At 42.7% G+C, this 24,707-nt stretch overlaps 1 protein-coding gene across 1 annotated transcript; it reads right to left on the reverse strand.

Annotated features, from left to right (window-relative positions):
* Window positions 1-743: 743 nt before the first annotated feature.
* cacna1fb (calcium channel, voltage-dependent, L type, alpha 1F subunit) lies at window positions 744-23,999 on the reverse strand. Its single transcript, XM_068325524.1, has 50 exons — window positions 23,878-23,999; window positions 23,343-23,443; window positions 22,702-22,807; window positions 21,963-22,102; window positions 20,968-21,119; window positions 20,744-20,896; window positions 20,414-20,610; window positions 20,223-20,326; window positions 19,986-20,137; window positions 19,208-19,282; window positions 18,515-18,596; window positions 18,229-18,255; window positions 17,993-18,153; window positions 17,584-17,809; window positions 17,304-17,511; window positions 16,645-16,765; window positions 16,424-16,499; window positions 16,288-16,339; window positions 16,154-16,214; window positions 15,924-16,026; window positions 15,108-15,237; window positions 13,692-13,751; window positions 13,508-13,614; window positions 13,310-13,397; window positions 12,565-12,672; window positions 12,349-12,401; window positions 11,770-11,916; window positions 11,496-11,697; window positions 10,485-10,643; window positions 10,272-10,382; window positions 8,812-8,895; window positions 8,521-8,649; window positions 8,368-8,433; window positions 7,825-7,916; window positions 7,473-7,632; window positions 7,187-7,314; window positions 6,498-6,594; window positions 6,283-6,385; window positions 5,940-6,041; window positions 5,692-5,822; window positions 5,410-5,544; window positions 5,206-5,263; window positions 4,845-5,064; window positions 4,664-4,771; window positions 4,142-4,248; window positions 3,665-3,792; window positions 3,227-3,410; window positions 2,790-2,852; window positions 2,581-2,681; window positions 744-2,484 (listed from the first exon to the last, which is right to left on the reverse strand). Exons 1-50 carry the CDS (start codon window positions 23,956-23,958, stop codon window positions 2,224-2,226), a joined length of 6,000 nt encoding a protein of 1,999 aa, XP_068181625.1. The 5' UTR covers window positions 23,959-23,999; the 3' UTR covers window positions 744-2,223.
* Between the last annotated feature and the right edge of the window lie 708 nt (window positions 24,000-24,707).

The raw sequence follows: 24,707 nt of genomic DNA on the forward strand, positions 1-24,707 counted from the left end.
CATCCGTCTATCCATTTTTCTTCAGCCAGTTTTCCGCCTTGTGGGTCACAGGGGTTGCTGGCACCTATCCCAGCTGGATAACAAAGAAAAACATAGACAAAAAGCCATTCACACACACTCACATCAATGGACAATTTGGATTGATCAATTCACCTAAGGTCCATGTTTATGGAGGTAGAAGGAAGCCAGAGAGCCTGGAGAAAAAAACCGATGTACCACGAATGACCACTAGATGGAGCAAGACAGGTTTTTCCTGAAGCCTCTCTAAATTCGGATGAAAAGTACAGAAAAGAAGTTGCGATTTATATGAATCAGGTCACTTAAATCGCCGTAAGCGATTCAAGTGATTCAATATAATGAATAATTTAAAAAAAACTGAACTGAACTTCTGATCACTCGACTTCCTGATCACATAACTTCCTATTTATGTGCTTTTTTCCCCCTCCAGCCCTGATTGGTGGAGCTCAAGTTGCGACTGAAGGTGTGACAGGTGTCAAAATGTTAGCTGAGCCGTGCGTTAGTTTGTAACGCCAATCTCTTACTGTTCATCTGTAAAATAATTTAAAATCTACATGTTGCTTTCTCTAGGGCTCTCCGTGCTAGTTAGCTACTAGCTTCCAGGGCCAGCTGTCATTTCAGTAAAAGTTTTGTAGACATTTTTATTTGATCATGTATTTATTTTATTTGAAAAGTACAATTACAACACATGAGGCTTCATAATATATGAAGTACAATGTATGCTATAGTGTCAATAAATTCTGTAGTTTCTTAGCAGGTCAGGGTGAGATAATTCCAGTCACTACCAGCAGCAAATGAGCTCAAAATATTTTTGGGCTGATTTGAAGACTGAAGAAATAAAAATTCCTGAAAAATGTAAGACAGAAGTTTGTTTTCAGTCTTTATTTGAGGTAAACAAAGTTTTTAAGCCCTTGACCTCTGGGAAATTGTTCAAACTCCGAAAAGAAAGAAGAAAACCTAAAAATGTGTCAGGTGTCAAAGACTGTTTAGATAGTTATGAGCATTAAAATGTTAGCAGGGATGTGTGTTAGCGTGTAATGCTAAGTTTATGGTGCTCATCTATAAAGTAGTTTAGATGGAAACACAGAGATTGAGATGAAATGAGATCTTTTCGCCACAGACCGTTTGCTGGTGAGAAGAATGGATCCACTGTTCTCTTAAAGAATGAAAAAGTAAAAATATGAAACATTAGAAAAAAGGAAACTAAAAACTCCAGATTTCCCGTGTTAACAACTTTTTTTCAGTTTTTCGACTGAATGAGAATACAAAACATGACACAAACGTCCTCGGAGCTCTCAGAGCCACAGATGAGGTCCTTTAACACATCATTAAAAAAACATGACAGCAGGTCAGCGCTGACAGAATCTCACTCAACAGCTCTGAAAACTTTATTTACATCAGCCTTAAAATGCTAAATAGATGTTAAATTTATGTTCTTGGGCTCTGAATTACAAACATGGCGGTCACTGTCTAACATATTAGCCTAGTTTTCTTGTGCTTTTCACTTATTGTCTTGAAGTATTATTTGATGGATCACGTATGAGACAAATCACAGCCAATGCTAGCGTGCTGGGGAAATGGTACAGCTAACTTTACTTATTTCGCTTCCGTGTCAGCTAGCTCACTCATTCTGTTTGTTTGACTTTACATTGGAGCTATCATACTAGGTTAGCTGTGGTTACCACTGTTATCATGTCAGACCAACAAGCCCTAGTGCAAAGTTAATCCTTTGCTTACCTTATTAACAGCAGCTGTGATAAATCAACAGTTGTACCACCTGTTGTGTACCTGTTGACTCACAAATGCATTGTGGGTAAAGACTGACACCATGATAACGAGTGTCACCATGGTAACGAGCTGACTGCTGGTGGGCCTTTTCCACCAGTTTTACATAAGCCAGTTCAGATAATGGCTAGCTTAGTTGTCGCCTTATCTTCTTCCTCTTCCTCAGTACATCCTTCCTTCCTCTTCCCTTTGATCAGTTCTTTTCTTCTTCTGTTTTTGTCCTCCTATCTCTCAGATGAAGTAAAACTCATTTTTCGATTTCGAAACGATTTTTCGTTCGTTTCTTGCATCAGGTTATTCTTTAACCTTTAGCACAGTTGTCTATGTCTTCCTAACATCTTTACTTTTTATTGTTCTTTACTTTATTCCTCCTTTCACACCATCTCATCTGCTCTTTGATGGGTCCAGAGCTTCAGTCCATCAGAAGGACGTCACACATGTCATCTCATCTGCCAGCTCATCTTCATCACGCCCTGTCCTGATTGGCTCCTCGTCACTGTAAAGTGCAGCAGGGTCGACGTCATTGCTGAGGAACCCGTGGCTCCCGGCGCCGAGCAGGTCATTGGCAGCCGACTCCATCTCATCCACCGTCATGTGACACGCATCAGCGATCTCCCGTTTTGCAAATGCCACAAACTTTGGATCCCGGGCATAAAGGCCAAGACCTTCTGAGATCAGAACCTGCAGCGCCACGAGAAGATTCAGCAACAACAGCTTGACAGGTAGTCAACAATCAATATCACTTATCAGTCGATTAATAAATTAATCAAGCCTCACCGCTTCCACCAGACTATCGGCTGAGCCTCGTTTCTCTGAGAGCTGAGCGCCGAGCTGAGAGGGAACTCTGAGGGTGGAGTACGCTCTGTAAGGGGGAGGAGCTACAACACAACAATCACATGACGTTGTCACACAGATGATTAGCGGTCATGTTGTGTTTTTTTTTTTTAACATCTCAGATAATTGTGTAAACATGTTTATCTTCCTACCTGATGTCCCTGCAGGAGCACCATACCAGGCTGGTCTGGGTGCTGCACCAGTCACGCTGACACCTGATGGATGGACGTTGTCAGGTAAGTGGCGTTAAATTGTTTTAGCATTTTAACAAATTAACATCTGTTTCCATAATAATGTTCTGACCCATACCTAACACCCATGAAAGTTGTATTTTTAAGACTTACCTCATGTTCTTTAAAACAACATTAAAGGCTATATTGACAAGTCAGCATGAAGCTCCTAATGTGTGCTAAAGGATTAGCATGATACAGACATTTAAGGTATATCAGGAATTTCATTTTATGTAAAGATGACATGAATTTTTATCAAATAAGGGCTAAATTTGATCAAAAGGACTGACTGACTGATCACAAAGAAATGCTAAGGTGCTAGCAGTTAGCCCACTCGGAGTTCTACTCAGTCTCTGCACCTCTTTCTGCTCCTCCCTTCTTTCCATCCCCTCCTCTCCCCCACGGTGGGCTGCTCTCCTCCTCCACCAGGATCAGAGGAGCGTAGAGGAGGCGACCGCGGCGAGGACACGGGTTCGCCCAGGGCGTGGAGGAGACTGACGAACGACTGGAGGGATGATGAGGTTCGTAACCGTTGAATGCCGGCTGAGGAAGAGGAGGAGAAGAGGGTCACTGAGACACAGGGATATGAAGATGCATGTTGCCTGTTTGTCACCTGTGTGTATGTCACCTGCATGTACAGGTATGTAACCCATATGTATGTCACCTGTATGTATGTCACCTGTTTGTATGTCACTTGTGTATATGTTATCTCTGTGTGTCACCTGTGTCTATGTTAGCTGTGTGCATGTTACTTGTGTGTATGTTAAATGTGTGTATATTATCTGTGTGAATGTTACCTGTGAGTGTGTTACTTGTGTGCGTGTGCGTCGTGGTGGTGAGGTAGGGTGGTATGTCCCAGGAATCGGCAGGTCGTCACTGCTGCCCTGCCTCCTCAGACACTGGATATTAAATGAAGGCTTCCGACCTAAAACACAACAAAACAAACACCCCCCTCATCTGTTAGTGATGATGTCACACTGAGTGACAGCTCAGGTGTGTTTCATTCAAATGATAGCAAAATGAAATCAGTCACACCAAATGAAAGTATTTAATCAACCAATAGTAGAAGTTGACAGTAGCAGTACTCTAGTAGTACTCTAGTCATACTGTAGTAGTACTCTAGTAGTACTGTTTTTGTACTGTAGTAGTACTAGTAGTATTACAATAATATTGTATAACTGACAGAAGTCCTTCACCTGTGGCTCTAATCCAGGTAATATCACACCTGTTTAGTTACCTTATTACCTCAATGGCTCATGATCATATGACATCACCTGTGGGTGTGGCAGGAAGTAAGCGTCTCCTTGTTGTCCTCCTGCCTTCATTGTAGTCGTTACCATAGCTACTGTTGGTGTAGGAGGTGTGGCCATCATAGTGATCTCTGTAAAGGGAAGCTCATCAGTGTCATCAGACACACACACACACACACACACACACACACACACACACACACACACACACACACACACACACACACACACACACACACACACATACATACACACACACAAACCATAGACACACACACACACACACACACACACACACACACACACACACGTAGGTGTGTGTGTACCTATCTGTCTGTCTGTACTTGTCTGTTTGTACCCGTCTATTTGTGTGTACCTGTTTCGGTGTGTACCTGTCTGTGCGTACCTGTCTGTGCGTACCTGTCTGTCTGTGCGTACCATTCTGTCTGTGCGTACATGTCTGACTATGCATACCTGTCTGTCTGTGTTTACCTGTCTGTCTGTGCATACCTGTCTGTCTGTGTATACCATTCTGTCTGTGTGCACCTGTCTGTGGAGGTGATGCTGTCCTCGTCCTCCTCCCTGCTGTAGTATCCCTGCTCTCTGTAAGCCTCCATGTCTCCGTTCCTCCAGGATCTCTCTCTTGAATTCCTCCTGCAGAATAAAGGTGTGAACATGTTTCCTTGTCAGGGAGCGTGTTGTCATGGTGACACGTTCATTTTCCTACCGTCCATGTTTGTAGTATGGCGGTCTCTGGTGGGTGTGCTCCAACAGGCTGGGCTTCACCGATGGCCGGCGGGGCTGATGATAACTTACAGATGACCTCAGGCTGTCACGGCGAAGACGATCTTCCTGTTCGCTGCCATTTGGCATCTTAGTGAGAGAACCGACGCGGTGGATCAGACCGCCATTTGACACGCCGCTGTCCCCAATCACACCACCGGGACCTGTAGGTGGGCCAGGGTTTTTAATTTCACCACCAGGGAGTAGTGCAACATTCAAATGTGTTTTATTTGAACTTTAACCACATATCATTCACCATTTTTAAAGCGAATATGAAGAAATCATGATACAGTGTTGTGGTTTACCTGTGGGCGTGGTCAGGATGGAGCCTCGTCTGCTCTCTGGTCCCAATCCATTTTCGCCCTATGGAGAACCAACAACCATCAGCTCCTGACTGGAAATGTGCTGGATGCACTGGAAACGCTGGTTTATAAACTACTTCTTCCTCCATGAATCACTGACCTCACTGAGAAGGACTTAATTAAACACTACGGAGTGACAATGAAAACCTTGAATGTGTCATTCTCCTCCAGCTCCTCTTCCTCCATCATGACCTCTTCCTCATCCTCCTCCAGGTCTTCATTTAGGGCCAGACGCATCTCTGGACCCAGATCCTGTAGAGTCTTCAGGCCAGCTTTACAAAGCTACAACACATAACAGATACAGTCATAATATATTTATCCAATCATTTATTGTTCATGCTGTGACACAGGACACAGGGGGTGGAGCTTGTCACAGCAGGAGGCAGGGTTGACCCTGGCAAAGTCACCAGCTCTGGATTTAAGACAGACCTGGACTGCAGAGGAGTTGTTGATGTCCGTCTCTCCTTTCATCTCTCCTCTCTCTTTCCTCTTCCTGAACTTCCTGAAGTAATCTTGGATCAGGAACGTAGCGTAGAACTTCCCCACTGTCACCTCCTCCTCTGAGAGACAGTGTGAAACAGTTGCAATATTAGATGCAGTAGCAGCTATCTTTGTAGTGGTAGTGCTCATCCTTGTAGTACTTGTGATGTTTGTTGTAGTATCAGTAGTATTAGTACCTTCATGTGGAGGTATGACTTCATCCAGCAGTTTTGGTTTCATTCTCTTCCAGATCTTCTTGATGAGTCCCCTTAGCTCCTCATTCTCCTGCTCAGGGTTGCCTAGCAACAGCACACAATGGGTAGGGACAGCATTAAGCTATGATGAAGCTGCTCTCACATCAGAGTCAACATAATTACAGAAATAAAACAGGTCAGGTCAGCTGCTATGATGCAATTATTACCAGGACCCATCAACTAATGAAACAAACTGGTTTGAATGGTAATCAAACAAAAATGTAGGGGGTGTTATTGAGCAGCCTTGTAATGGGAATGCAAAGCACATTTATGATCAATCAGGTACCTTCAGTTTTGATTTTGAGAGCGGTCCGAACAAGAGCAAAGAGCGTGGCGTTGAAGGTCACCATCCCGTCAGCGTTTAGAGGCATGTTCATCGCTACCAGACGCTGACAGAGAGAACAAGGACCAGAGGAGTTGGAGGTTACACCACAAAGCCCTCAAGCCTTCTCTTCGAGCGGTAGGTGATGAGGCTAGAGGTCACGGTCAGTTATATTTTACCTTACAGGCCACTCTGTGAGGACAGAGTTTCCCAAACCCCAGAGGAGGCTGGATCCTCCTGAGCAGAGCCACAACATCCAGGTGTTTGATCCGACCCCTGAGACAAATGTAGTGTTAATACATTTTAGAAATCATCAACTCTACTACTAAAAACCAAAAAATTTCTATGCTGATGACACACATCTGTACGTCAACAATTAACAAATGGTACTGCAGCTATTGTACATGGTAATAAATGAATGTTAATTAACCCTCTATCTGTGGACACAAGCAATATTTGCTCCAACACTTTGGTAATTCTATTTTAAGAACCCGAATCATTGGTCCACATCAGTAATTTCACAAGAAAGTCAAGACTTCAAAATTATAATTTTCACGTCTTTGGTCTGATTACCTTTGGTCATGTTTCTCTGGGACAAACATAAACTTCTTTCCCAGAAATTTCAGACAATTTAATTATCTGCTAATATTTTGTATGTACAGTAAGTATTAAGACGAGATTTAAAAGATGCACCTCAGAGGAATACTCTAATTAAGATGCTGAAGATTATTTTCAACGACACTGAAGACACTAACTAAATCATTGGCAGCATGTTTTTTTATGCTAGGCTTCATGCTAAGCTAGGCTAACCACTGTGACCTGACGGTACAGTGATGAAATGTGAGTTTGGAGGAGATCACCAACGTACTTGGCTTCTGGATCATATTCGGACCAGATCCTCTTAAACTCATCCAGATGATGCGGTCCTAGAATCGACCAATCACGTGTCAGGTAGTCAAAGTTGTCCATGATGACGGCGACAAACAGGTTAATGATCTGGAGGAGACAGAGACAGTCAGTGAGTGTCTTCCTACTTTTGAGAAGACCTTAATTCAACCCTGTATTATGATGGGTCAGTGAAAGGAACACTGGTGGATACAGTATTGGCATATGGCGGGTCTCGCAGAAAGACAAGTGTTAGTAAATGTTCTGACCAGGAAAGCACACAGCATAAAGAAGCTGATGAAATATACGATGGCGAAGTTGCTGCCGCAGCTGAACTCCTCTCCAGGTTCGTAATCAGACTCCGGGTCACAGCGTTTACCTGGAAGACTGGCCAGCATGATCTCCTGCCACGCCTCACCTGTAGCACACCTACACACGTACACACGCACACACGCACACACGCACACACGCACACACACACACACACACACACACACACACACACACACACACACACACACACACACATAAACACAAACACATACACACACTCAGTTTGAATAGAAGTTATACTGGTCTTTTCAGGTGATAGAAGAATAGGAGCAGAGAGAAAGATCCAACCTGAAGAGGAGGAGAACAGCCTGAGGAAACGTCTGGAAGTTGTTGTTTCTGTTGATCTGAGTGTAATCCTGCATCGCTATCTTTCCAAACGTCTGTCAGATGGACAAACAGACAGACAAACAGGCCGGCAGACAGAGAAGATATTTTTGATTAACTTTGTCATGACTGAAAGAAAACCAGTTGTAGACATCAAACTAATTTTCCCATTGGTTGGAAATGTTTGTTGACACTGAATGTACAACCATTGTGTAGCTACGTGATACAGCAAGCTTCTCTATGTTCTGCTTAAGTAATTTATACAACATGAACGATATATAAAACCTGAACTAGCGCTAGCACTATCAGCTCTGTGGCTTAGGTAGAGATTTTATGTTAAAACGATGTAAATATTTTTCAAATCAGTTCGGGGTAGCCTGTTATGGATTGTGTTGCAGAAGTTGCAATGAGTCATTTTATGTTTTTGAAAATTTGTATTCATCTTTTTCAAACGTTAAGAGGAACGTTGGGGTGAGTTCCAACCTGAAGGACAACCCATGTTTTCACCTGCATCCCAATGACGGCGTAGATGAAGAAGATCATGGCAATGAGCAAAGCGACGTATGGCAGAGCCTGCAAGAGAAACGGGATCAGGTCAGACTGCTGTGATCTGCTCGGTTAGCCCCACCCATTCCACAATGGTTTGCTACACCCTCAGACCTGCAGCGATTTAATGAACGTCCACAGCAGCGTACGGATTCCCTCCCCTTTACTCAGCAGCTTGACCAATCGCATCACTCGAAACAGACGGAAAAAGGTGATCGATACTCGAGAACTGTCCTCCCCGCTCTGAGGTAGAGAGAGACAGGTAGATAGAGATGGATAGACAGCTAAAGCCAGAAGAGAGACATTTCTTATCCCGACCAGCTGGGGCAGTGAGCCATTTTATGCTGATGATCAGTCTGCTTATATTTGATTGTTGTCAGGTTATCAAATGTATCATTGACTCACGCTAAACTCTGTGACCACGATGTCGACCACACTACCGACCACGATCAGAGCATCGAAAGAGTTCCAGGCATCTACAAAGTAATGCTGGGAGAGAGAGAAAGAGAGAGAGACAGAGAGAGAGAGTGAGAGAAAGACAGAGTGTGAGAGAGATGATGATGATGATGCCACATAGGGATGAGCAAGTACAGTATTTTCCGCACTATAAGGCGCACTGGACTATAAGGCACACCCTCAATAATTGGTTTGTTTTATAATGTATTTCATATATAAGGCGCACCGGATTATAAGGCGCACACAATAAAAATAAATAAAATTTATTTGATAAACTGCAGCGTCTGTAGTTGCGCAATCCGTCCACTAGATAGGGCCGTGCTGCTCAGACAGTCATGATTGCATTCATGACTTCCTGACTACCTTTGAATGGCCCCTATTGTTATGTCAATAAGCCATTCTGAGCCTCATCAAGGAAACCTGATCACTTGATCACTTTGCCATCTTAGAAAGAAGTCAACACGCATATTAAAATACCTGACATTAAAAACTGGCTAAATTCATTGTGCCGGTGCAGTCAGTGCGAACAGAGCGGATTATTTCCTCATCTGAAGTTCGAAGCAGATATTTAAGCTCCGATGTTCGTCTTCGTTTATTAATTAAATATTGTTTCGATCGTAGTCCAGTCGGAGGTGAGGTGCAGCTATTTGCTGCTGTATGTCCTAAACAATTTTTTAACTGGTTTTTAATGTCTTATTTGACTGACTTGTTCACCATTTTATTGGAAATGAAATAAGTCGCTATATTTCAAAATAAATCTCATCAATGCAGTCACTTGAATCGACTTTTGAATATAATTATTCCTGACAATTATTTCTTTTACAGAGATGTTGATTATCAATTTATGAAAAACAGGTTTGTTTGTTATCTGTTGATGTCTGCATTTTACATAAAACCACTGCGGTGATTTATTGTTAGACTACAGCTGTCCTGGCGTCGTTAACGATTATTGAGCAAATGAAGGCCGGTCCGTGAAAATGTTGTCTTAGATGAAATCGGTCCGTGGCTCAAAAAACGTTATGGAACGCTGGTTATGAGGATTTTCCTTCGGCACGAGCCCGAGTATTGACGAGTTTTATTCGTAACATGCTCGTACACAAAAATGCTTTATCCGTACCGGATACATGTCTGAAACAAGTACCTGGCTCAACCCTAATGTCACATTAATGACTCAAAGTTTGACTCTGAGTCAAATCAATCTGTGGATTATTTACAGAACCTGAAACACCTGTTTTCTGGTGCTGGCTGTTTCACACTGTGGTAGTTTAAAACCTCTACTAATGAACTGACAATCCTTCATCCGTTCGTAACAGAATGTCTGCAGATGTCATTAAGCGCTATACAAATAAAGGTTAAATGATTGATTGATGTGATGGGGGCGTGGTCTGCATTGTGTCTGGTTGTCTTACCCTGAGTCTGAGTGCCAGCAGCTTCAGCAGCATTTCTGCCGTGAAGAGTCCGGTGAAAACCATGTTGAGGATGTCCATGACGTAGCTGAAGGTCTTAGACTGTTCATAGTGCTGAAGCACCAGACAAAAACAAACAACAGACAATAAATAACAATTAAAAGTTTGCCGATGCAACAGTTCAGTCAGTCTTTAAATTGGAATTGTTGTTCTGACCTGAACAGCCAGCGTAACGGTGTTGAGCAGGATGAGGACAAACATGACATACTCGAATCCCGTCGAGTTGATGATGGACCAGAACTTGTACTGAACTGGATTCTTTGGGATGTAGAGTTTGAGTGGCTGAGCCTTCAGGGCATACTCCACACACTGACGCTGCACACAAACAGAGAAGGTAAAACTCTGTACTGTATTTCTAACAGTCTGGACCTGAACCCGAGAGTCCATATATAGACGAGGGGCTTCACCAGAAACCCGTCATGTTTCCTGGTGACGCCAGTTGAGAGGAATGGTTGTACAGTTCCAGTCATCAGCTGGAACTGTACAACCATTCCTTTCTTGCTTTTCATATTAATTTTGTTCCTTGTCTTGTATTCAAGCTACTACTACTACTACTATTACTACTACTACTTTTACCTTCCTAATCTGCCGTGTTTGTGTTACGGATGTTGTCTCCTGCCACCTTGTCCAAAACTTGTTGGACAAGGAAATCATCTTCCTCATACTTCTTCACATCCTGCTTTATAAAACTAGCTCTAAAAGAGTCATCTGTCCACGACAAACCCATCATGGACCCATCATGGACCCACCATGGACTCACCATGGACCCGCCATGGACTCATCATGGACCCGCCATGGACTCACCATGGACCCACTGTGGACTCACCATGGACTTATTATGGACCCATCACGGACCCACATGTTGGTGGTCAAAAGGATTAAGGACTGAACAGATGTCAAGTAAATTCCATGGGAGGATGGGTCTTGGTTCCAGTTCTACCTGGGACCAGAAGATTCAGTCCCTTGGTGGTTTATCTATTCGAGCAGATCTTGAACTTATTGGTAGGGAACAATGGGATAAGCATAACAAATGGTTTAAACCTAATCATTCTAAGTGTCTTTATGTGACTTATCTACATGATGTTTATTGCTGATGACATCAGAGTGAGTGACATCATGTTTTACACATATAAGAACTACTCCTGCAGAGACCAGGTGAGTTTTTACCTGGTTCTTGTCCAGTTCACAGTTCTTGTACTCTTGCTCTCCCTGCTCCCTGAAGGTGATGATGACAAAACCAACAAAGATGTTCATCATGAAGAAGGCGATGATGATGATGTAGACGATGAAGAAGATGGAGATCTCCACTCGGTAGTTGTAGATGGGCCCGGAGTTCTCCCCGTTGGCGTCGATGGCTTTGTACAGCAAACTGGACAGAGACGGGTAAACAGTCTCCCGTTGGTCTGTTAAGGTTCTAATAAAGTTTAATTTGAATACTCACGCCGGCCAGCCCTCGAAGGTAGAGACAGTGAAGAGCGCCATCATCCCCATCAGCACGTTATCAAAGTTAAAATCACTATTGTGCCAGATCCTCTCCCTGACCATCGGATGGTTCACGTCTCCGTCCTTATAGACAACGAAGGTCCCTCTGTGTGTAAGCACAAACACACATGCACATGCACACGCACACGCACACGCACACACACACACACACACACACACACACACAGAATTAATAATTAATACTGTTATTCTGAGGACTTGAGTATGCACATAAACATACAGTATACTCCACATACAACATGCGAGAGAGGAGGAGAATGATGTGTATGATTTAGATCTTTTTTCTCATGACTGATGCATAAACATGAATATAAACCCATAAAGATAAAGACATAGATATCATTTCTAGCTTCATGGTTTCAAACTGTGTGGGAGTATAACTCAGATGTTCCTTCACAGAACCAATTGAGCCAATAGAATCATGAAGAAATGGAAATGGCGCCCTCTGGTGGACAATAGTAAAGATTATGCAATAGCAGAATTGAAAGTGAAAGTGGTATAGGGTTAGAAACCTTACTTGCACTGTTCAGGAGTGTGTTTAGCTTCGTCTGTGCAACGATAAAATTTACCCTGCAATGACAAGGAGACAAGTGTCAGATCAAATCACTGGTCGGTCCTCAAAGAGATGTTACCAATCAAATGTTCATCATCAAATAACTTAAAACCTGAATTTATAGATCATGACGTGTGAAGGAAGCATGAAGTAGAAACCAAATGTTTCCTCTGGCCTCACCTTGAAGAGCTGGACCCCGATGCACGCGAACATGAACTGCAGCAGTGTTGTGACAATCATGATGTTTCCGATGGTCCTGATGGCCACGAACACACACTGGACCACGTGCTGCAACACACATCCATCACACTCACTCCTTAGAAGCTATGTTTTATCCTGTTACTTTTGTCTAACTTATTCTCCAGATTTAATTACTGGTTAATTAAGCCAGTGCTTGGCTTAATGTGGAGCATGTTCTCTTCTTTCAGACGTCAATCAAACCAAACATATTTTCTAAATATGCTATAAGCACGGAACATGGTACCAGAAAATCATGCTCCAGAAAAAAAGCATGTGACGAAGGTTAAAAAAAAAAAAGTCCTGTGATTTTTGTCACAATCTTCCCCCATGCTGTGCTCGATGACTCCCAGCAGCAGGGGGCGCTATGAGCTGCTTTAAACAGGAAGTTGAACCCCTGAGAATCAAATATAGTTTCAATTAATTTTTGTAACTTCTGACAAATTAACTTGACAATTTCGTCTCCTTTTTACTCAGAATATCAGTTTACTGGTTCCGTTTTTTGGTTCCGTTCACATTGTCTTACGTAACCCAACATAATTCCAAATAGCGGAGTGTTCTGCTCTCAGCAGCAAAAACTGTAAAGTGGTTGGGAAATGGTAATTCTGTTCAGGTTTACTGATGATTCTGATGTGGGCCCAGTCCGTGGTGGACCCGGCCTGTGGGGGACCTGGCCTGTATCTTTTACCTTCAGTCCTTTGGCTCTGTTGATGGCCCTCAGGGGTCTGAGCACTCGGAGAACTCTGAGGATCTTCACCACAGAGATTGCGCTGGAGCTGCAGCCAATGAAGAGCAGGTGAGGCTGCTGAGCGATTCTTACAGTTGTTCGGCTTACATGCTGTTAGGTAAACAATGCTAACACTGAGAAATTAATACTGATACTGACTGGAGGAAGAAGGAGACCAGAGAGACGCTGACGACCAGCAGATCCAACAAGTTAAACCAGTTCCTGCAAAACGACCCTTGATGGAGGAAGGCGCCGTGGACCGTCATCTGGTGCAGAGACATAGCCTCAGCATTTAAACAAGAGAAGATAAAAATCTGTTACTTCAGTTGAGCGATGTTCTTACCTTTAATAGAATCTCCACAGTGAAGATGGAGGTGAAGGCGTAGTCGGCATAACCCAGAATCTACATGAGGAAAAGAAATACGCAACTGAGACAGAAACACGCTAAATATAAATCTACACAATGGATGTAAATATTCAGCATAAACTATAACGTGTTATTTTATTTTCAGCTGTGGGTTTAGTGTTTATGTTTATTTTATGTTTATTTATTTGACGTGGACATATCAAAAACATTGCTCATTGCACAGTTGCACAACTTGTAGATGCATCGGTTTACAGTGTGTTAGCATGAGTGCTAATTTTCACCACTTGTCCATGGGAGACTTTTCTAAAAAAAGAGAATACAAATAGCAAAACAGTACCACTATGGTTAAAAATAAACACCCAATCAAGTACAAAAGATAAAATACATTCTGTTAATATTTAGAGCAGCGTTTCAGTACATTACAAAACCTTCAGCACAAAAGTAAACATAATTTAGTAACCAGTCAGAGGCTATACATGTGAGCACAGTTGATTTGATTTTGACCATAGTTTGAGCCCTCTGTAGAACACACCACCATCTGTCTCTAGTTTTAGAACCGTGGACAAAGAGTTCCACAGGTTTGCTCCCTTTACTGAGGAGGCAGACTGTCCGAAAGAGTTGTTATATCTGGGAACAATACATTTGCCATTTGCTGAGGCTCGTGTGGTTGCTCTACCAGAGCTCGGGAGTCTATTAATCAGTCCAGAGAACAGAGGTGAAACATGACCATGCAAACACTTAAAAACCAATTTGATAGTAGAAAAGATTACATAATTTTCAAACGTAAGAAGGTTGTGTTTTTTTAGGATACCACAAAGGTGCCATCTCATTTTTTGGTTTTCATCATCATCTCGGTTTTTGATCAAGGATTTTTATAGGCTGTTTGTATAATGACTTCATTGGTTTTAAGACAGTTTGAGAGGATTGTGACCATGTTGTAATACTATATGATTGGTATGAGAAAATCATGACATGCATGTACAGTAGTGCAGTTTTGGCTGATAGGTCCCTTCTAATATGACGAAAACAATTTAGATTGGGTTTAATCTTCTTACATATATGCTTTACCTGTTTTTCAAGTTTTAGGTTTTTATCCAAGATTATACCTAAATATTTTACTTCACTCATTTCAGCAAGAGTTTAATTTATGATACGAACCTCAAAGGTATCAGCAGCAGGCTTGTTGCGGATGGAGATGCACATTGAAACTGTTTTTTGTACATTTACAGCAACCCAGAATAGTTCAGGTTAACGTTAACCTGGTACTGCCCCCACATGAATTTTTATATTCATACTTAATATTAATCAAAATTAATTGAATAACATAAAAATAAAAATAGCAGCTTTGGAAACAGAACTCAACTTATAAGATAATGTAGTTTAGATACTCACGTTGTTCCTGAAGGAGTGAGCTCTGATTGGATCCTCGGCAGCCAATGAGCAGCTGCTGAGGATGATGAAGACAAGGATGAGGTTGGTGAAGATGTGGTGGTGGATCAGTGTGTGACAGGCCACACGGATGCTGGAAAGAGAGAAAAGTTCAAATATGTGTACAGAGACAAAATCCAAGCGTCAGACAACAGCATCAGGACACAGGATGTAGTTAGAAGAGTATTGGCCAATCACGTTTGAGCAATATCACATCACATCCAGGCAAACACAGTAACATCTGAATGTATCGTCCATACATTCATCCATCATCCATCACCCATCCATCCACCCATCCATCCATCCATCCATCCATCCATCGGGATTTGCATTGATGTCAGTAGACTGATCGGGTCCTCCTGGTGGATCTTGAGGCATTCCCAGTCCAGATGGGTTCTGGATCTACTCTGGGATTCTCCTCCCAGTTCCTCAGAAAATCTCCAGAGGGAAGCTTCAGCTGTGGGTCTAGCCAGACGCTCCTCCCCAGATGTTCTCCTTTGGGTGTGAAGGAGCAGGGCTGGTAGATCCAGAGAGCTCCTTCTTCACCATGATGGTGCGATACAACACCATCATGACTGCTGAGCTCATTTAACCACCCGTTGATCTGATACTGACATTTCCCATCCCTTAACAAATTGGTGGCCTCTGTTTAGGACCTCAGCTTACTCCCCTCAGAAAAACATAACCTGATCTCGCTTCATGACATCTTGGGCGAACGCCAAGCTGGAGGTGGAGTCAGAAACATCTAAGACAATGCTAAGAACTGCAACACAGACTTACGGGTTTGTCTTGCTGAGGCAGAAGAACGCACTGCCTTCTGGGATTGGAAGAACTTTCTCTTTGGGAGGAGCCAGGTCGGCCATCTTTAACTGGACCCCTCCATCTGACAGGAGGAGAGCAGTAAAGGGGACAAGAGAAAGGAAGAAATGAGAAGAAAGGATTAATTTGTTTTATCTTCTGCTGTTTCCTTTCATTCTTTGAGGGAGTTATTCTTGATCTGCTGAACTGACCATCTTCTCCTTCAGGAAGCTCCTCCTCATCCTCATACTCGGTGTCTTCATCAATGTCCACCTAAGGAGACAGACATGGAGAATGATGGACACCACACTGATAAAACTGAATGCAGTCCAACCTTCTGCCTCACCTTCACTTCTTCCTCAGCCTCCTCCTCCTCCTCAGCTCCTTGCGTCTGTTTACTGGAGAAACAAACAGGATGTGAGACTCCTCTCCTTCTTCCTCTACTGTTCATTGTCTGTTTTTCTACTCTGGTCATCACTCACTCTTTCTTCTTCTTGTCTCCGTCTCCTCCTGCCAGGTTGTCCACAGCAATGGCCAAGAACACATTCAGCAAGATGTCTGACACATGCTAAGAACTGCCTTTTCACCATTTATCACTTAATGCCCCCTCACATTTACCCTGATATCATCTCCCTCTAACAATGATGCAGTATTTTCACTGTGTGACAATCAGTACTCTGTAGTTCCTGTAGATGAAGGATACAGTTACCACAGATGAAGAGGATGACAAAGTAGATGCAGACGATCATCCCTGGAAACACAGGGCCGCCGTACGCCATGATGCCATCATACATCACCACATTCCAATCCTCACCCGTCAAGATCTACACGCAGTGACATCACTGATCAGCTGATCATCATCCAATCACATTAAAACTTGGTGCTACAGCAGCTAACACCAACAAAATTTTTACTGTAGAAACCACTGAAGACAAATTTCATTCCAAGGTTAGCTCTGATAGTTAACATTAGCCGTGATATTATCTAACATTAGCTATGATAGATGACATTAGATGTATTATCCAACATTAGCTTTCATAGCTGACATTAGCAGCATTACCTTTCATAACTGACATTAGTGGCATTACCCAACATTGGCTATGAAAGCTGACATTAGTTGTATTAACTAACATTAGCTATGATAGCTGACATTAGCTGTATTATCGAACATTAGCTTTAATAGCTGTCATTAGCAACATTATCCAATATTAGCTTTCATTGTTGACATTAGCTGATTATCTAACATTAGCTATGATAGCTAACATTAGCGGCATTACGTAACATTATCTTTAACAGCTGATATTATGTCCTTACCGTTCACACCTGCTGGTGAGCATTAGAAATTGCACTCAGGTGTGTTACCTGGAAGCAGGTGAGCAGTGCCTGTGGGAAGGCATCAAAGGTGCTCCGCTTCGTCTGTGTTTCGTCAAAATTGAACTTTCCTCCAAACAGCTGCATGCCAAGCAGAGCGAAGATGATGAGGAAGAGGAAGAGGAGCAGCAGCAGGGAAGCAATGGACTTCATGGAGTTCAGCAGGGAGGCCACCAGATTGGACAGGGCCGTCCAATGGCTGAGCAGACAGAGAATGATGTCAGGAGGAGGCAAAGTAGCGTGAACACCTGGCTCATGTGTAATTCCTTACCGTGTCACCTTAAAGATCCGGAGCAAGCGGACACAGCGCAGCACCGAGATGCCCAGCGGGGGCATGATGCCCAGTTCCACCAGGATAGTCTCCACAATCCCACCACAAACCACGAAACAGTCGAAGCGGTTGAAGAACGCCACAAAGTAGTGAGCCAATCCCAGACTGTACATCTTCAGCAGCATCTCCACAGTGAACAGAGACAGCAGCACCTTGTTGGCAATGTCTGCACAAAAACATTCCAAACATACATGAACTGATAGTATTCTATATCAAATGTGAATCCATGTGTTGTATGACTCCGTATATCACATATTATTGACATCAACATCAGTGATGTGGTGTAAAAACTGAGAGACTGTAATTTAAAGGGAAGATCTTTTGACTATTTTCTCCACTGTCTTGCTACCTTGCACTTCTGTCAGCCAATTGGGTTGGTTGTAGTGCTCGGAGGCGCTTAGGGAGGTGTTGAGGAAGACAAGAAGCAGAACCAGCCAATAGAAAGTCACTGATTTAACGGCGGTACGACAGTTCCTACGACAAACTCTGTTCCAACGACGTAACATCCGACTGAGAGAGGAAGAAGAAGCTGGAGTTAAAGAGGAGGAAAGGTGAAACTGATTGTCTGACAGTCAGTGAACTCACCAGCAGCTGATCTTCATCATGCGGGAGCTAAAACGAGAATCAATTGAAGACGTTATATCTGTCAAAATTTTTCTAAATTCTATAAACAATTGTAAATAATTTGAAAACATCTCTTAACAAACATAAATATTCTGTGAACATTTTGTAAACATCTATAATTGTCCATAATTATCTGTAAACATCCTGTAAAGGTTTTTTTAAAAGTCTTACATATATGTAAACATCCTGTAAACATATTTAAAAGTCTGTAAACATCCTAAAATAATAATATATCACAGGGACTAACCAGCAGGCCTGGCAGCAGTTAGCATGATCTTCATCAATGTTCACTGTGTTCTCAGACGCTGTCTCACTGGCAGGAAGACTCGCTGGTAGACAGACAGACAGATGGATAGCCAGAGAAACAGACAGACAGATGGACAGACAGACAGATGGACAGACAGACAGACAGACAAATATAGACAGACAGACACAGACAGACAGAAAGACGGATGGACAGGCAGACAGACAGTTGTTTACATTAAGTCAAAGCTGTTAACAAACGATGAGACCAGATGACTTTTCACAGCATATTCTACAGTAATATTGATGACACATTGATGATCAATCTACTAATGACACCAATACGATTATGAGTCGTATACTAAGGTTCTTCATTTACTTTCACATTTTATATTTAAACTTCCAGACTTAGCCTGCCAAAATAAGAAAGCCTAAAGAGTTTGGCGTGTTGTTTAATTTTAACGTTCAACTCAGCTGATCAGACGCAGTGATTATACGACGAACCAGGTCAGAGAGATGAGGACAGAGACCCAGATTTTAACGAGGACACACTGAACACTATCTACATTTAGACTGTTAGTGGTAACACACACACAAGCATACACACACGCACGCACGCACGCACGCACACACACACACACACACACACACACACACACACACACACACACACATGATAATAAAGAGCAAGTTTCACCATGGGTCTCATTGGAGTGACTGAACCATCCAAACTTCCCTCTCTTCTTATCAGACAGATCACCAAGGGATGGACCTGACACACAGACAGGTAGACGAACAGGTAGAACCACAGACAGGTAGAATCACAGACAGGTAGGCAGACAGTTCAGCAGTGAAGCGTTACATTTCGTTCACTGAGGAGAGAAAAAAACAGACGTTCACCAACCACTGATTCAGCACATTCAGGATCAAGAAATCCAGGAACAAGACATCCAAGATACGTTGCTATTTGCAGATTTTGTAAGGCTAAAAACCGACTGGCTAATAAGGAAAAATTTCATTTGATTAGAGCCGAAATGTGTTGTAAAAGCAGATTTGAACTACTGGTAAAACTAAGAATTGAAATTCTGTACTTAACCAGCCATGCTAGTAGCATGCTAGCTGTGGCCTCAGACTGCTGGAAATCCAGACCAAGGAGAGTTCTGGTCCGAGACAACATCGACTCCAAATGTCTGAAAGTCTGTATTATATGAAACATTTCTGATATTTAAACTCTGGATGTTTCATCTCTTGCTCTCTGAGCTTGGCTTTAGCGTTTATATGATGGTGGGAATAAAGTCAGCTGTGCATAGGATTGATCCAGCCGATCAAGTGGACTCCTTGCTTTTATTTGTTACTACTGATCAACTCTAAATAGATGAACGTCAACTCTGCTAACTCAGAGGAACATACACTCAGACATACAACACGATGTACACATCTAGTCGACCCGTGACGACACATTGTTTAAGTCTTACGATGATTTCCGTCCTCGTCCAATTCGTCCATGTCTTCAGCCTGAGTGATCCAGTCCATGTATCCACACAGGTCCTCCTCCATCTGCTGCTTCTCCCTCAGTTTCTGGAAGTCTCCTCGAGCCTTCGCCTTCTCCCTTTCCTTACTGAACTCTCTGCAACGTTCACACAACATTCACCATCATTGGGTCTCATCTCACCTCTGGAGATATAACATGCTTGAAGGAAGAGATCACAAACCCGCTGAGAACTCCCAGAACCAGATTGAGAACAAAGAACGACCCAAAGATCACCAGACTGACGAAGTAAACCCAAGGCAGCTCAAAACCAATGGCGTCATTCATCTGCAAAGATAACAGGAAACTTTAGAAAGAAAGTGAGACAGGAGGCCCTTTGCAGCAATATGAAGCCTAATGAACAAAGCCGGTTACCCAGTAGAGGACGTCGGTCCATCCCTCCATCGTGATGCACTGGAACACCGTCAACATAGCAAAGAAGAAATTGTCGAAGTTGGTGATTCCTCCGTTGGGACCATCCCACTTCCCCCGACACTCTGAGCCATTAACCATGCATTGACGACCATGACCGGCAAACGCACATGGAACCGGGTCGTCCTCCACATAATTATCTGTGAAAGAAGATGATTCCATCTAAATTATGTTTGGTATTGATCCATTTGAGTTGTAATTAACTGTAACCCTAAACTTAATAAGTTGTAACAAATAATAGATGAATTAATGAACATATTAATAGCTGTTTACCTTTTCCTATGTAGTAGCAGGTCCTGTGCATGCGTCCAATAAAGAGCTCCAGACCAATGATGGCATAGATGATGATAACAAAGAGGACCAGCAGAGCGATGTGCAGCAGTGGAACCATGGCCTTCATTATGGAGTTCAACACGATCTGCAGACCTGACAGAAACACACAACTCTACACATGTGTAACAACACAGGACTCACATTGATCTGTCGAGTAGACTTACTGGGGACTCCAGATACCAGTCTCAGGGGCCTCAAAACTCTAAAGGCTCTCAGAGCTTTGACATCCAAGCCTCCCGGTTTTCCTGGTACATGATGAGTGGTTGCTTGTTCACCAGATTTATGTGTCATCGTCTCCAAGACAACGCTGAATAAACTGTACAACAAAAATAACAGAGCAACACTATTGATAACAATCTTCTGTATGAAGATTAAAAAGAACAAAGACCTGATGTGTGATGGAGAGATGGAAAGAATGACATCCTCAGCATATTGACTCAAAGCTAACCTATCTGTCTGTCTGTCTGTCTGTCCGTCCGTCCGTCCGTCCGTCCATCCATCTCTTATATTGTCATCCTAAAAGAAAGTGTCTATTTGGCAGCCTTTCCCTGCATCATCTTTGACTGTGAGGAAGAAGAGTCCCAAGGCATTCTTACCATGACAACAGGCTTCCTCATCATCATTACCCCAAAGTCATACCACGTCATGTCAGCCTTCCGCAGTGAGAACAGAAACATTGGAGGGAAAAGACGGGGATCAGACCTGAGCAGGTAACCCCAATGCTCACACTACTGCTGCTGTAGGACTAGTTTAAAGCTTTGTTTAAAATGGTCCTCCTCATCATCAGAAAGGCAGGTTTGAGTCGTAGTTTGAGCGTGTTTGTTAGAGCTGAGGTTAATCGAGCGATGGTGGAGAGAACACTGCTCACAATCAGCTGTCACAAAGACTCAACCATAAAACACTAAACGGGACAAACGGAGGCGTTGCTCAAGGGTTTGTTCCTCCACTGACCACAAGACACAAAGCTATGAACCGACTAACTGCCAGAACACTGCTCCCAATAAACAAACTCAGCAGAGAGAGCAAAGGAGGACAAGAATATAGAACCCGGGAACAGGGGGAATAGGGTATGAAGTAATAATGGCAATCACAGAGGGCAAGAAGTGTCCAAGTGTGAAGAGAATGAAGAGAGTAAACCAAATTTAAAGAGAGAACCAACCCAACAATGACAATGACGAAGTCCAGCAGGTTCCAGCCATTGCGGATGTAGGAGCTGGGGTGCATCACCAGACCGTAGGCTAGGATCTTCAGGAAGGTTTCCACAGTGAAGATGATGAGGAACACATACTCTACTTGTTCCTAAAACAAAGCATTATAGACATGATGCTGAAGCAGTAGCAGTGGGTGACATCATTGTTCGACTGATAACATCATCAGTAGAGTGGAGGGGGGCAGGTAAATTGTGTAAAAAATCTCCTCCTTAAATTGTGCTGACACCCTCAGTTATTCTTACACATGTTGACATGTAAATGCAGTAAACTCTACACTGATGTTAGCTATGCTAATTTGGAAGCTGAAAGATGTTTACTTCCTGCTCTGGGAGGAAACAAAAATGTGGAGGAAAGCAGACAACAGCCATTTTCTCTCTCTAGCCCAGCTTAGCATGAAAATTGCTAACATACAATCATCTTGAGACAGAAAAATCTTAAAACTTTGACGTATCAGTTGAATATAAGCTGTTAACCACATTATTGTGATGAGACACGACATGGCCAAACATTAAATACACCTGACAGAGGAACAAAAACGTTAACCAGAGGCAAGATGCTAACACCACCTGCGTCTGCTCACCTCACAACTAAAACCATATTTCATTTCTTTTCTCCTGCTTTTTGTTCATACATTAAATTTGTTCTTTTAGTTTTTTTGTTAGTGTTTGTTAGTGTATTTAATCTCACCAGGTCATGGTTGGTTGAGTTGGAGTCATCCTCAGGAAATGGTTTGGAAACACCCAGAGCAACACAATTTGCAAAGATGGCTAATAGAATGAAGATATCAAATGGTCTGAGAGACACATTAAGGTCTAAAACATGAACACACAATCCAGCTAATACCATTTTTTCTCATAATGCGTTAATGTCTAATTATCTTTTAATTACTACAGAAATAAAAACATATCTTTGGAGGTAAAATCAGGAATAAATCTTCACCAGGAGAGCGTGTCCCTGTCTGTGATGGATTTAAGAAAAAAAAAAAACTTGACTGAAAACATGAGCATTAGCTAATGTTGACTGTGCACTGACACATTTCCTGACAGCTGACAAATATGTAATGTAATGAGCAACACAAAATTTGAATGTACTGCTACACATACTGTACTGTACACTGGCGTCGTGCCCGGAGTGTCCCCCACCTCACGCCCTGAGACTGCCAGGATAGGCACTGGCTACCCTGCGACCTGCCTTAGCGGATTAAGCGGGTTGGAAGATGAATGAATGATGCTACACATAAGTTAGAATGGAAATCAGATACATAATGGTATTTAATGTGAGATAATTCCAGTTAATAACTTAGCCGAGCCAATCAGAGTAAAGGATACTTCCACTCAACGATAGAAAGAGCAGCTCGTCTGATTGGGTTGTTGAGTCTGAGACAGAATAACGCTCTAGGAGCCCGCTGGACCTGATTACTGCCCTGGACCTGAAGCACAGGAGTAACATCATCATCATCATCATCGTCATCATCGTCATCATCATCATCATCATCATCATCATCATCATCATCATCATCGTAGAGCTAATCGATACTGAATTTATTGGATTTAATGTGAGAGTGATGTCTCAGCTGTTTCGTAGCATGTTGTCTCACCTGAATCTTAGTGTGTTGTCTCAACTGATTCTTAGCGTGTTGTCTCAACTGATTCTTAGCGTGTTGTCTCACCTGTTTTTTAGCATGTTGTCTCACATGTTTCTCAACATGTTGTTTCACCTGATTCCTCTAGCATGTTGTCTCAACTGATTCTTAGCATATTGTCTCACCTGCTTTTAAGCATTTTGTCTCACATGCTTTTTAGCATGCTGTTTCACATGTTTCTTAGCATGTTGTCTCACATGTTTTTTAGCATTTTGTCTCACCTGTTTCTTAGCATGTTGTCCTCTCCTCCTCTGTGTTCCAGTTGAACTCGTGGTCGAGTGAAGTGTGTCAGTCCTCGTCATCCTTACTCCTGCATCTTCCTCCCCATCCAGCTCTTCATCCCACTCTGCAACACTTCCCTCTCCTCCCCTTCTTCCTCCTCCTCCATCCCCCTCACCTCCCTCCTCCTCTTCCTCACCCTCACCTCCTCCCTCCTCCCCACCAACTGCTTTGGTGTAGCCATTACGACCAGAAGCTGGAGAGAGAAAGAGAAAATAACTGTCAATAGACTTTTAATTAGAGACCAGAAACAACCAGAAATCCATTTAATGTCCTCATCAAACTTCCAAAGATGCTCATCGATGAGGAAGAAGGATTTAGAAAGTTTGTTTTAGCTTTTCAGTTTTGTGTTTTTGTGACAAAGAATAAAAATAGGTCAGTGAGATCTGCCTGATTTCTATGAAGAAATGCTAATCAACTCTACTAAATATCTAAATGGGACTGGACAAATATAAAGTAGTCATCACATTGGATGTGTAATAAGTCAATCAGCATGAGCTGTTTATCACTATAACCCAGGTCTGAAAATTCCAGCTCATTGATCAGACAGAGAGGAAGCCCCTAAAGCAGCACCAGAACCAGACATCCTGGTCCAGAACCTATAGGTGGTGTTAAAATGAACACACCATCAGCATCCTAAGAAGCTGATGAACATGGAGATCTAGAAGCTGATTGGATAAAGTTAAACATGTGACTATTGCAGCCAAAGATAAAACCATTGTTGTCTGCTTTCCTCCATCAGCTCCAAGTTAAGTGGGAGCTGATGAGGCCG

The sequence above is a fragment of the Antennarius striatus genome, chromosome 2, assembly GCF_040054535.1.
Source record: "Antennarius striatus isolate MH-2024 chromosome 2, ASM4005453v1, whole genome shotgun sequence".
In the NCBI taxonomy this organism is placed as follows: Eukaryota; Metazoa; Chordata; class Actinopteri; order Lophiiformes; family Antennariidae; genus Antennarius; species Antennarius striatus.